Source organism: Alligator sinensis, unplaced genomic scaffold (genome assembly GCF_000455745.1).
Source record: "Alligator sinensis unplaced genomic scaffold, ASM45574v1 scaffold180_1, whole genome shotgun sequence".
NCBI lineage: Eukaryota > Metazoa > Chordata > Crocodylia > Alligatoridae > Alligator > Alligator sinensis.
The window spans coordinates 642,565-656,743 of NW_005842640.1; the positions used below are offsets into that span (position 1 = coordinate 642,565).

Here is a 14,179-nt window from a genome sequence, read left to right on the forward strand (position 1 = left end):
GTTTTGACGAATCAACATTTTTGATGAAAAATGTTTCTTCAAAAAATCCTGACCAGTTCTACTCTGGAAGCAACTGAAATTATAAACTAACTAACATCTATGGGTACTCTAAACTGTGCTGACTAATGGGACATTGTGTGTTACTGTTAGATGTCATATAGAGAAATTATTTTCTCTATCAATTTTTACAAACCTAATTGCTAACAGGAGCCTATTGCCTTTAATCCACACATGATGAGTTCATTTTTTATGTTCTGCTAATGTATATAAATTATGTCCTTACACAGACTTATCGTTCAGTTTCTTGTATTTGAACCGTCATGGTCATATGTTTCCTGGAGATTTGTTACTTGAAGAATTTCATCAGTTACTTAAATTTAAGTTGTCATTTAACATACTGGCAATGGGACCTGATTTTTTTTTTTTTCTCTTTTCTGGTGGCCTGCCATCGTTTCTCTTGTTTGGTTTTGAAGTTTTAGAACTCAGTTAATGTTGGAAGGCTTTTGCACATATTGTTAGTAGTAGTCATAGTAAATACTTCTTTGTTAGCGCCTGAAGATTGGGGCTCACTTTTGCTCAGGGTAGGGGGAGAGGGGAGGGAAGAGGGAGGTATTTTGCAATTGGAAGGAACAAAACTGAGAGGGCAGTGAAATGGGGTATATACAAAAAAAAAATGAAGGGAAAGAATATACAGCTTTGCTACACATATCCTTTTTAATCTTTTCAACTCAGAGTTGCCTCTTAGCAGTGCCCCTCTCCCTTTTCCCTCCCCCTTTTCTTATCATTTATATTTAAATTTATTGCATTCCTTCTTATTTAGTTCCATTGTTCTCTGCAAAGTCAATTCTTCCAACTGATGAAGTAGATGCAGGGCTGGTCTGTGGACTGGATGCAGCATAATCCAGTGCAGATGCTCCATGCAGTGCATGTCTTGGACCAGCCCGGCGTGTTGCTTGCAGTACATGTGTCGGGTCTGGTCCTGCACACCCTGTGTAGTCTGCGCTGGCCCTGACCTTGCATGCAGCAAAAACTGGGGCCAGTCAGTGCATGATACATCCAGTATGTGGGGCAGTCTGTGGCAAGTGCTTCATGTGTGACATTGGGCTGGCCCTACATGCTGGATCCAGGGCCAGTCTGGACTGTGCCCACAGACTGGATCCCCTGACCGGCCCTATGCACTATATGCAGCACATGCCAGCACGAGCTCTTCATGGCATATGGTGCATAGGACTAGTCTGAAGTGCATGCTGCATGTGTATCTCTGCCAGATGAGCCCTGAATGCTGGATCTGGCACAGTCATTCAGTGGGCCTGATCCAGACTGGCTCCAAATCCAGTGTGCAGGACTGGTCCAGCATGGACACCACAGAGTGTTTCTAAACTTTGCATGCAATGCCTATGCTGGCTCCAGTCCCTATGCCATGTGCAGCCTGTGCCAGACAGGCTCCACATACCACATGTAGTGTGTATGGCTGGGGCCAGTTTACACTGCATGTGATATGCTGGTCTGAGACCCATGGGCAGCACTGTGGGCCAGATGGTAGGGTTCTGCAGGCCACATCTGTGACTCTTTTATTAAGTACATTATCACTTTTATGAAAGCTTGTGCTTCTGAACACATTAGTCTTTAAGGTGCCACCCTGCCCTGCCTTCTTTACTGAAACTGAGTAAGAACTTCTATGTTTTTGCTATGTATAAAAATTTTACTCAGGACCTTGTACCTTTTGCCTAAAAATGAGTATTCTAAAGCAGTGAATTCACAAAGCCGTTATGATGGCTCTTCTAAAAACCAAAGCAAAATAGACATTGAGAAGAAGCAATTATTGTCAGATGGCACAGCCAGACTGGCTAAGCATTTCAATTCAATTTATAACAGGAATCCAAATGAAGGGGCTGAGCATTTTGAAATGATGTTTAAATGGAGTGGTGCCAGAGGAAGATAAATCAAAGCTCTTATAGAAACTGAAGAGCCAGAAATCTGGGACAGCTCTATAATATGAAAATAGAAGTCTGTTTTACTGGCAGTTTGGGCTTTTTTAATGAAAACATAGCTACTAAAACATAAAATGTGATGTGCTGCTTCTGAAATACACTGATCACTGAACTAGAAAAAACCCAAACCAGAGAGCTTTAGTTTAATTTAGAAGTCGGTATGGCTGTACCTGAATGTTTTCTGTGGAACAGGCATTTTGAATATTAATATTTTAAGGTATATTATGATGTATGAGAACTTGACATGAACAGTGAAATGGTTTTATATGAGGGAAAGTAATATTTCCATTTATGTATAAAGAAGGAGTTTAAAAAAACAAAACAAAAAACCCTCTTTAAAGACTAGAATGAGGATAAACAAATATATATTTCTGTTTCCACTAGAAAACCATTTATTACCTGTGTAAGCAACTTTTATCATTTAAACCTTTACTACTTTGCTAGATAATGACACAGATGAATTCTATTCCCCATGATACAGTGGGGTGTTTCTGTTGTCTTCGTTACAATTCCTCAATCTGTATGTACAGATGGATAAATGGATAAGTACCCCACATGCTAGGTTAATCGTCAAATACTGTATCACTGTCTCTTCATTATTATTCTTTTGATGATGATTATTTTAGGATGTAGCAGTGTAGCTTGTTTACTTGAGTTGAATTTTTTTTTTTTTTAACAGGAGTTACTAAAAGATCCTTTGTATATTGGACTGAGACACAAAAGAGTGAGAGGTCAAGCCTATGATGATCTTCTTGATGAATTCATGCAAGCTGTGACTTCAAGGTACACGATACATTTGCTATTCATTGGGCTCAACTGCTATAGTGTTCTGAGTCTTGTCTGTTTCTTATGCCTCAGAGTGCACCACATAGTAAATTAAAGTCAGGGTAATTATCCATGTATGAAATTATACGTTTGGGTGTATCCATGACTGGTGAACTTTCAACTCCAAGGAGTGGACAGAGATCATTTATATCTGTATTAGGTAATATTGGTATAGGCAGTTAGAATATAACTGATGTGTCTGCATGCTCCTGTGATGGTAAATGTGGAGCAAAATCATTGCAACTTGAATGCTGTTTAATTCAGAGTTAAAATGTGGTGCAGCGGACCGTTTTGACTTTCAAGTGATTTATTCTAAATCATGTCAGATTATTCCTGTTTCATCCATGGTTATTTTTATAAAGGAATGGTCTAGCTTCTGTGCTACAGCAGTGTATGCCATCTTTCTGGTCACTTTTTATTATGTTTAAGCTCCACAGCATATGGTAAACTTTTCTGTTCCTTTTTGTCATGATTTAGCTAACTTATACCATTACAGGAGTATGCAGTTTTAACAGTTACATTTTGGCTAGGGACAGGCATTCAACTCCAGTGCAATAAATTTATAGGAAACATGGTGGGGAGTGGTAGGCGTGGGGGAGGGGAGGAGGTGAGAGCAGGGCATACAGGCATTTCAGCCCCATGGTTGCCTCAAGAGTGAGCTTTCCAGCCAGGGGGTGATAAGGAGGTTGCTCCCCTAGTCCCTATGGCAGAGAGGTTGTTTCCATCTGATACCACATGAGCATCAGCTGGGGGTAGCTGCAGGAAAGAGGCAGCCTCTTGCCTCCTGGAGCAGGAGGTGTGCTCCCTGTCCCTGCCCCTCTGTGGGCAAACTGGGTCTGTGCTTTCAGTCCTGGCTCCAACCTGGTACTATTCAAAGGGCAGCAGGAAGTGGAGCTGTCCCCAGGGTTTCTTCAGTGCTGTGGGAGAAGTCTGGTTGTTGCTCTTCTCATTGCACGAAACTGACTATTGCTGGGGCAACTGGTGCTTGCCAGTGTTCTGGCTTTGGGGGCAACTCTTCCCATGGCTCTGAGAGAATGGACCAGCGCCTGTGCTGCAGCAGCCACAAGGGGGATCCCATCCCCTGGTCAGAACAGTAGGCATGGGACAGCCACACCAGCCAGCAGAGCTGGAGTGCTGCTGCCCATGGCTGGCACACAACTCCCCTGCTTTGGTCCACCCAGATCAGTGGGACCAGGCAGGGGGGCAGCCTCTGGTCCTGAACACAGCTGGCCCCTGCCTGGTTTCCTGATCAGCTGATTGGCAGAACTGGGTGGGAGGCAGCTCCCAAAAGGCCACCCTGTACCCAGTCACCTTTTAAAGTAGGTGAAATGTATACCTGTCCATAACATTTGAGTCAACATTTATTTAAATTTATCTCTGTTCTAGTAAATGGACATCAGAAATATTTATTCTTAAATAAGGCAAATGAAAACCAGGGTTTTAAGGGAGAGCACAACACCTATTCAGACTCAGATATTTTCAAGTAAAGGGGATGCAATAGAAGGAACTACAGCAAATATCTATTAAGCATCTTTCCTTTTTAAACAATATTTATTCTATTCTAATGGGTTTGGGAGTCAGATTACAATAAACAGTTTGAGAAACACCCTAATTATAAACAGTTTTAGAATGACGTATATTAACAAGTTTGCGGATGACACAACTGTGGGGAGAAGTGGACATGCCGGGGGGCAGGGAACAACTACAAGCAGACCTGGACAGGTTGGACATGTGGGCGGAAAACAACTGAATGCAATTCAACAAGGAGAAATGCAAAGTGCTGCACCTAGGGAGGAAAAATGTCCAGCACACCTACTGCCTAGGGAATGACCTGCTTGGTGTAACAGAAGAGGAAAGGGATCTTGGAGTCCTAGTGGACTCCAAGATGAACATGAGTCGGCAGTGTGACAAAGCCATCAGAAAAGCTAATGGCACTTTATCGTGCATTAGCAGATGCATGACGAACAGATCCAAGGAGGTGATACTTCCCCTCTATCGGGCGCTGGTCAGACCGCAGTTGGAATACTGCGTGCAGTTTTGGGTGCCACACTTCAAGAGGGATGTGGATAACCTGGAGAGGGTCCAGAGAAGGGCCAGTCGTATGGTTAAGGGCTTGCAGGCCAAGCCCTATGAGGAGAGACTAGGGCACCTGGACCTCTTCAGCCTCCGCAAGAGAAGGTTGAGAGGCGACCTTGTGGCTGCCTATAAGTTCATCACGGGAGCACAGAAGGGAATTGGTGAGGTTTTATTCACCAAGGCGCCCCTGGGGGTTACAAGAAATAATGGCCACAAGCTAGCAGAGAGCAGATTTAGACTAGACATTAGGAAGAACTTCTTCACAGTTCGAGTGGCCAAGGTCTGGAATGGGCTCCCAAGGGAGGTGGTGCTCTCCCCCACCCTGGGAGTCTTCAGGTCTCTCCTCATAGGGCTTGGCCTGCAAGCCCTTAACCATACAAGTGGCCCTTCTCTGGACCCTCTCCAGGTTATCCACATCCCTCTTGGTGTGGCACCCAAAACTGCACGCAGTATTCCAACTGCGGTCTGACCAGCGCCCGATAGAGGGGAAGTATCACCTCCTTGGATCTGTTCGTCATGCATCTGCTGATGCACGATGAAGTGCCATTAGCTTTTCTGATGGCTTTGTCACACTGCCGACTCATGTTCATCTTGGAGTCCACTAGGACTCCAAGATCCCTTTCCGCTTCTGTTCCACCAAGCAGGTCATTTCCTAGGCAGTAGGTATGCTGGACATTTTTCCTTCCTAGATGCAACACTTTGCATTTCTCCTTGTTGAATTGCATTCTGTTGTCTTCCGCCCATATGTCCAACCTGTCCAGGTCTGCTTGTAGTTGTTCCCTGCCCCCTGGCATGTCCACTTCTCCCCATAGTTTTGTGTCATCCACAAACTTGGACAGAGTACACTTCACTCCCTCGTCCAAGTTGCTGATGAAGAGTATTGGTCCAAGGACCGAGCCCTGCGGGACCCCACTGCCCGCACCCTTCCAAGTCAATACCGACCAATCCACTACGACTTTCTGGGTGCGACCCTCTTATATTTTTCTTTAACAGAACTAGCAAATGGGAACTGGGAAAAGGGGAGAAAAAATTGGTTCCCAGGTCATCTTGCTGATTTCTTTACTCTGGTCATTAATAGATGGAATGAAGGACTATAATCTAAATTACTAAAGGGAGCGTTTAATCATTTGGTTACTAACAACGTATAGTCTGGACCTGATCCTGAGATGTGATGAGCCCCATCAGTAGAAATTAGTCAGACGTTTTTAGGTTCTTGTCCTGCATATTTACAGCTTTGTTATGGTATAAACATCCTGACCTTAGAGAAGCCTTAGACTGTGTACAAACGTTCAAATGTTCTGGGAGAATTTTCTAAGGTTTGTTCTCCTGTTAGAAAAACTTAGCCAGAGATGCTTGGACAGACATTTGAATACTCTTGAAGAGCCCTTGAAGAGCAGAGAAAGCTTGCAGTGCTGATACTGCACAGCCAGGGCAGGGCCTGCACACACACATCATGCAAAAGCTGCAGTTGAGTTTGTCTGCCTTAATTTCTTGTTAGTCAGTTCTTGAGTGATTGCCAGGGAGCCTGATGTTAGTGCTGAGCCAAGATTTTTGAAATAAGAGATTGTCTGCTTTCCTGTTCCAGGGCTGATGTTTGAGTAAGAAAGTAACTTCTAATGATACTAATCCTGTATCACTGAATAGTAGAGGAGAAACGAACTTGAAAGCTCCAACATAAGCCATCTTTGGGAAATGGGGCACCAATATCAAAACTTAGAGAGAAAAAAAATTAAACCTACTGAATGTGCAGATTTTCAAGATGGTGACACTTATTTTCATAGATTATAAAGTCAGAAGGGACCCAATGGATCATTGTGTCCGACCCCCTGCCCCTTGCACGTGAGGAGCCCTTGATAATCAAGGGGTACCTTCACAGACAGTTTGATCAGTGATAAGTGTGTTTTGCATTTTCAGTTGTCTAGTTTTGCTTTTCTTTTCTTGTTCATGGACAACTGAAAGACTGATCTGCCTCCCCTAGGTCTAAGGGTAATTATGAAATAAATAGAACAGTTAAAATAGAAAGGGCACGGGTATGCCATATATGAGACTGTTTTCCCAGAGATCCAATGGTAAAAATGTTATGAAAAGCATGTGACGGCTATAACCTGTATCTATGAAAAACATGTGACACACAAATATGAGAACTGGCAAGCATGATGCTTAATTTTGGGAGTGAAACTACTAAAACCCCAAGAAACTAATTAACTTTGTTTTGTTTAGATACTGTATGCTATGCAACTTCTGTATTTGAAAAGTAGTATATCTGAATTATTCCCTATATGTCCCAGGGCTGGGGCTGGCAGGGGTTAGTTCTCTGGCAACTGCCAGGGAAAGGAGCTCCTGCATGAAAGAGCCATAAGGTTCCCGGAGCTCATATGCTACCCTGGACTGAGTAGCATGCTAGACTAGGGGAGAAGTTTGCCTTATATGGGCAGAGTGATTCCATCGTTGTTGTTGTTATAGTCCAGGGGTTGATGTTTGTGTTGTTGTTTGAACCGGTGGTTTGGGATGAGGGGAAGTACAGAGGTTTCATTAGTGCCCAGAAGAGGCATGCAATTGCCTTGGGCCACGTCAGCAGTTAGCCTGGAGCTCAGGTAGTTACAGAACCTGTGAAGGGTGGCGTGTGCGCAAAACACAGAGCACAGAAGGGGCCAGAGGTCCTGGCACCAGGGCGGGTGCAACAGACAGGGGCCAGACAGCCCAACACCAGAGGGATGCAGAGACATGGGGCAGAGAGCATGGTGCCACAGGTGCGCAGCGTATGGGGCCAGAGTTCCCATGATGGGAAAGGAGGGAGCGGAGCTAGCACCTCAAAGCCAGATCTAACACAGCATACTTAGGTTAGAAGGCTGAGCCACATTAAAGGGGTAGTGGCTGAGTAGGCTGAGGCCCCAACAGAGGGGACTACAGTCATATAATACCTGTGATAGCATGGGGTGTGGTATAGGGGAGGTTTGGAGCTACACAATCTCATAAGGCTTAAGATGGCCCATGAGGCACCAAGTTGGAACAGGACCTGGCAAGGGGCTCAAGGACCCATAGGGTGTAGTAAGGTTCAACAGGATGGTGGCCACACAAACTCGTGGGCAGCCTCCCTACTTATTATTTTTTCCAACAAATTGTGGCAGGAGAGATTAGAAGGCCCCTTCGGGGTAGAGCTGGCATGGTCACAGAGCCCTAGAGGTACCATGGCCATCCCTGGGGACCCTGCACTGACGGCCACAACATCCCCTGGTGGTTACTTGGCTCAGGCTTTGCCACCATTTCTCAGCCTTCTTGCTCCCCTTCACCTGTCCTGCCACATCTTGTTGTTGTTAGATCCTTGGGAAAGGAGGCTGTCCCAGGGATCCCCAGTCCCGTGCAGCTGCTCAAATGTTACTACTTGGGGTCTTAAGTGATTACTGTGCGGTTCCAACTGCCCCTTGTCTCCATCCCTAAACCACCAGACCCTAGCTCAGCTCTAAGGCTGCTTTCTCTTAGCCCCTGAGAGTGCGATCTCCCTCTGTCTGCTGCTTACTGAGGAGCTTCTTACATGTCAGCAGCCTGCCCCAGCTCTGGCCCCAGGCTTACATCCCAATTTAGCCCTGCCCGTTTCTGGTCAGGTGCTTCCCTATGTGCTGACTCTGCTCCATCCAGAGTCTTCTCCCTTAAAGTAACAGGCACACCCAGTGCCTGTTAGAGTCTACCACAAAGACTTCTGGTGTGGTATCTAGTTTGCTATCCTTTTAGGATAAAACTAGCACAATGCAGCTATTTCCCAGATGTGTGAGGGCAAAGGCATATGGAGACTATCTGGATGTTTGCTGACACATATCTAGTGAGCAGCTTTATTTTCGCTTACTGCTGCCAACATCTGCCCTTCCCGTGGGCGTGTGTTTGTAATTTCCCTGGATATCACCAGCTGTTTCGTTCTTTGGTGCCAATATGGTAAAAGTGAATCATGGGAAAAAATATTTTGGATGGAAGGAACACTTTATAACATGAGAAAAATGGGCCAATACCTTCACCATTGAAGAACATGAGTCAACCTGGAAAATTGTTGCATAATTGTTTATCATATTAGTCCCATGGAGTTATTTGGTCATAACACATTTCATAGCAAGAAACATTTTTTTTCCAAATGACAAATTGTACTTTAAATAGTAATGTTCACAGAGGAAGTTTTAGAGAGAGAGGATAGTTAAATGGTTTAGAGAAAAGAGTGATCTCTTTGTGCCTCCATTCACCCCTGTCACAAAAGTGATGAGAAGATAAATGGATTTAAGTTTTAGAGATACTTTGATACTACAGTAATGAGGCCAAGCAGATACTTGAGGTAGATCTATGAGTTTGGGGATTTGATAAGAAAATGGAATTGGAGTGGAAAGTGGTAAACATTTTCGATGAAAGAAAGGTGTCTTCTTTTTAGTAAGCAAAGTTTAGTCCTAGTTATTTGATGCCAAGTGAATTTAAAGAGGCTAGAAACCTGTACTGGGAAAGTTCCCCTCTGAAGGGGGTATGTCCCCCAGATAAACTTGACAGAGGTGCCTCTGGTGTTCCAGTTCTGGAACATCCTCCTAGTTTAAGGCGAAGACTGTGGATGGAGGTGCATCCCACCTTATTGCATTATGTTGGCCACCTATATTGCAGGTCACTGCAGTGGCTGACAAAGCATCTGTACATGAGTGGTCTGATGATGGTTCCAAAAGTGTAGTGCCTCCACCTGCTCCATCCTTCCCTTCTTATCAATCAGTGTTGTGGCAAACCAGTGTAGAGGGAAGTGGTTTACTTTTGGTCTAGTGGCAGGTTACTTTGCCCATAGCAGAGAGAATTATAACTCTGGTATAGCATAAACCTATATATTGCCCTTCTATGCCAGTGATATACAATCTTAATCTACAATTTTGACAACAATAGCTTTCTAATTATTTCAAGGAAGATGATGATTGTTATGAGTCCTTGAAAAGTAACATCAGTTATCATTGTAATCTATGCTTTAAAAAGATGAAAGGTACTTTTTTACATCTGTAAACTGCTGACAAGTATAATACAGTATGCTTTGTGACTAATGTAATGAAATCTAAAATTAATTACAACTGGCTTGATTCCTTGGCAGTATTGTTCACAAGTAACTTTGATTTTTTTTTTTTTTCAGACCATGCATTAGTTCATATTATGTTATCTACCCATATATTACTAGTGTTGCTATTTTTGTTTTGTTTGTTTTTATTTTGTGGAAGAAATTGGGACACAGAAAAATCAGGATTTCTGCTAGCCAGTATACATAAATATTTTCTTTGCCTGGGGAAATATGTAGAATGTATGATATTTAAGGTCGTAACCTAGTAGATGCAGTGTGTAGTGAGGAGAAAGTTTCAAGTTGCCAGAAGAACCAAGTCCCAAGTGTGGTCCTGACTGGACTGCATAGGAGAAAACAAATATTGAGCTTACCCTGCATTAGGGGGAGGGAATATGGTAAGTGCTGCTTATTAACTCCATTGTAGTTATAAGGAAGGCTAGAATGGCTTTTAGTTTAGGGTAGTTTGCCCTGAAGGGAAACCAAAGCGACAGTCAAGTTGAGGAAGAAAGCTTGTTGCCTTGTTGTTTTTGAGCAAATAGCAATATAGATGCCAGAAGTACGGAAAGTATGGCTTAAACTCAGCCTGCATCCTTAGGAGCTGTGTCTACATGAGACACTTTACTGTGCAGTAGACTAATCCTACTATACCGTCAGCTGTCACCATTTAACTGTGTACAGCAGATAGTGCACAGTAAATTTGGCTAATGTGTGGTTTTCTACTACCTGTAAATACAGGTTGTAGATTTATTGTGTATTACCTATTGTGCAGTAGGGCTGTGCGAAGCTTTGGGTGTTGATTCGATCTGAAGGAGATTCACCCTGATTCTGTGGCCAAATCTCCAAATCTGAATCAAATCAGGGGACCAATAAAAAGGTCCGAATCGATTCAAAACTCTCTGAATCTTTGGAAAAGATTCGGAGAGCTTTGATTTGGGCAGTCCCTGCCTGCTGCATCAGGGAGATGGAGCCAGACTCCATTCTGGTAAGTACGGGGAGGGGAAGTGGGGACTGGAGTAGGAGGGAGAGGACTATGGGGGGACTCTAGCCAGGCCCCATCCCCTGCCTGCTCCCCCATGGCTGCCCCACTTCCCCAGCTCCCAGTGATTTAAAAAAAAAACCCTCACTCACTGGGAGCTGCCAGGCGGGGGGGGGGATCCTTGGTTCTCCCACCACTGCCCCATGCTGCATGGGGGGCTCTGATCCTTGGTACCCCCACCACTGCCCCATGCTGCATGGGGGGCTCTTCCTTTTTGATCTTGCAAATTAAGGCTTAATTATTGTCATTGCTTTCTATATAGTATCTCCAAAATCTGACTCTCTTGTGCATGCTGCCGGTACTGTTGTTTAAATCCTAATAAAATCTTATCCAAACTGCTGTAACCTCTTTTCTGAATTGGATGCCTGTAGCTTTGCCTCATACAGATTCATCCAAGTGTATAATTCCTAAGATTTGTGAACTATAAATTGATGCTAGGTAGGAATCCTGGGTTATATAGTTCCTTATATATTTTATCTTTCAAAGGGGAAGGGGAGTTTATGCTGTTACACCTGTAGCAAGACAAATTAACTAAATCTTCCTAACTTTGCCCCCCTCCCCCGCCAAGGTGGGAGGGCTCCAGTTCACCCACAACTTACCCAATTCACTCACCACTCTCCAGCACCAGCTGGGGAACCCCTAGAACGAGCTCCCTCTGCTCCCTTTGCCCCCTCCCATTTTGAAAACGGACTGGGAGGGAGGAGGGGCCATTGCTAGAGGAAACTGACTGCAGGCTTGCAGCCGGCAGCTAGATTCTTCTCCCCCATGAAACCAACAGTGAACTTCTGTTTGGTCTGGAGGATCATTGTAACTCAGAATGCTTCCTGCAAGGTGTTCTCAGTTGTAGCGGGGAGCTGCACTTCTGTCTGCATGCTATCTTGCTGAAAGATAAACTTTTCAAATTTGTAATTTCCCTTCTCATTTCTCAGAAAAATGTTGGCATATGGCCAGAATAATTTAACATATTAACTTTAAACTTGTTTTTATGCAACTGCCAAAACAGCTGTAACTCTACACTAAGAATACTTGTGAAAAGGGAAGTAGTGGGTTGGACTGTAATCTTCTGATCTGCCCCATGAGCTCAGTAGCCAATTTCTTACCCCTGTGAGGATTAGTGTATGGCAGAGGAGAGCTCTTCTAGTTTCCCAAAGAAGGGAGAGGAGAGGAGAGCTAGGTTGTGTTAAACTTCCCTCTACATCTTTCCATTCAACCCAAGAACTCAGCACTTGGGTCCACCCTCCAGTTTAACAGCATTTTTCTACTTTTTCCAGCTAATGTAGCTCAAACTGTACAAGTCTGTGCTGTAGTACTGAATGATCAGGGTTCCAAAAACTATTAAAAGAATGTGATTCAATTTGTAAAATCAAGCACTTGAAAGTTAAGAAGCATTAAATGTATGGTTACATATTCAACATTAGTTCTGTCTTGTATACATATATGTATTATGATTCATTCTTTAATTATATATTTTTTCCATGGGACCTCATCTTATGAACAGAATGAAAGAAGGGACTGAATTAAGAATACGTAGGTAATCAGCTACCTCATGGTTCATAAATTTTGTGTGCTTTATGCTACAAGCTAAATAACTCATTAAAAAAACCAAACAGGTGAAGTATAAATAAATCCTCATGAATATTAGGTTCCTTTGTTGTAGACACTGTGCATACAGAAAATAATACCTGAACTAAAGAGACAACAGCTAACAAAATATTGTAAGGAATAGGATAATTTTGTTCAAGTTGATTGTAGCTAAGAAAAGGAAATAATATTATATTGCTGCTTCAGGGCCAAATTTGTAAGATCTGATAACAATGAAAGCAAAAGCATGGCTTATGAACTTTTTGGTTACAGTAAATGACAATGAAAATTTATTTTGGACAGTTAAAACAGATGGAATTAAAACATAACAGGCAGGAAAATCTAATCACCTCAAGTTTATTTCTAAAAGGCATTCTAGTATTACTACAGAACTATAAGTGTGCAAAAATTCTTAACTAATGTCAACAATGAAGTGTTGAAAAACAAGTGCTCCGTCATCCTCCATGGATAATGGAAAACAATGAATGCCTAGGGACTCCATGTGCATGAATGAGTGAATGATTGTGGGTTGGGATACAGGGGAGTGACCACCTCCTCTCCTCTTTTTTTTTTTTTTTTTTTTTTTTTTTAATAGTAGGTAGGGAATGTTTTTGGAGGTTTCAGAATCTGAAACCTGAAGTGTTACTTTGGTCTCAGAATTTTATAAATTATAAAAGTGGAATCTCTGGGTCTGTCTATAATAGCATGTAGTAAGTCTCTAAGTCTCATTTTACATTTATTCAATGTCTAGTAATTGCTGCAGAGAGGAGAACACGGACCAGTGGCTTGAAGTTGCAGCTCGTTCCCAGCCACAGAAAAGGCAGGCAGGCTTGGGTGGGGGGGGAGGGGAAGGATTGGGCCTCATGCTGCTTCTGTGTTCAGCCCATGTCTCCTGTGGCTGAGGGGGCATGCTGTCATATTAAAGGCTGCAATATTTCAAGTAGCTACATTGCAAACTAAACTACATGCAGATGTGGTTTAGTTTGCATGTAACAAACTCATTTAAATCTCAATAACCCCATACATGTAAAGCGTGCCACAATTAAACCTCAAAAAGGAGCAATTTTCATCACATGTACAAGTGCCCATATTGACAACGTGGTCCCCATGGCTTCCCTGCTTTAACTGTGGTAGATTAGGGTGTTGGGTCTGTGTTGTATCAGAGTTGATGGTAGTCTTATGTAGAGTGCAGATTATGGTTCATATGGGATGGTTTGGATAGGGAGGATCCTGCCTCAGACGGGGTTGGACTAGATGACCTCTGGACGTCCCTCTCACAAATGTCATACTGTTTTCAAGCCTGTCCTTCTGCAGCTGTATTAGAGGGGACTTTTTGCTAGAAAAAAGCTCATAGTAAGTATTGGTAAAGTATTTAGACTATTCTAAAACTCCTAAGGCTACTATAAGTCCAGTGGCAGTGATTTTTTTAGTGATGAATTATAAAAACATGCTGCATTAAAATAATTTTATAATACAAAGCACCTAATCATTGCACCAGTACATGCTTGTGGTAATGTGCGCTTATTGGAGTTATGTCGATATACCCCAGTATCTAGGAGGTGCATTAGAGTTGTAGGTTTATATTAAGCATAGTTATATTAATTGTCAGCA

General features: G+C 43.0%; 1 protein-coding gene across 2 annotated transcripts in view; it reads left to right on the forward strand.

Moving 5' to 3' along the window:
- Window positions 1-14,179, forward strand: part of ME1 (malic enzyme 1) — a 248,573-nt gene that overhangs the window by 122,725 nt on the left and 111,669 nt on the right. For both annotated transcript variants that reach the window (XM_006033531.2, XM_025215306.1), the window contains one exon: window positions 2,671-2,774. In XM_006033531.2, the coding sequence (XP_006033593.1) occupies window positions 2,671-2,774 (104 nt within the window). The remainder of the gene's footprint in view (window positions 1-2,670; window positions 2,775-14,179) is intronic.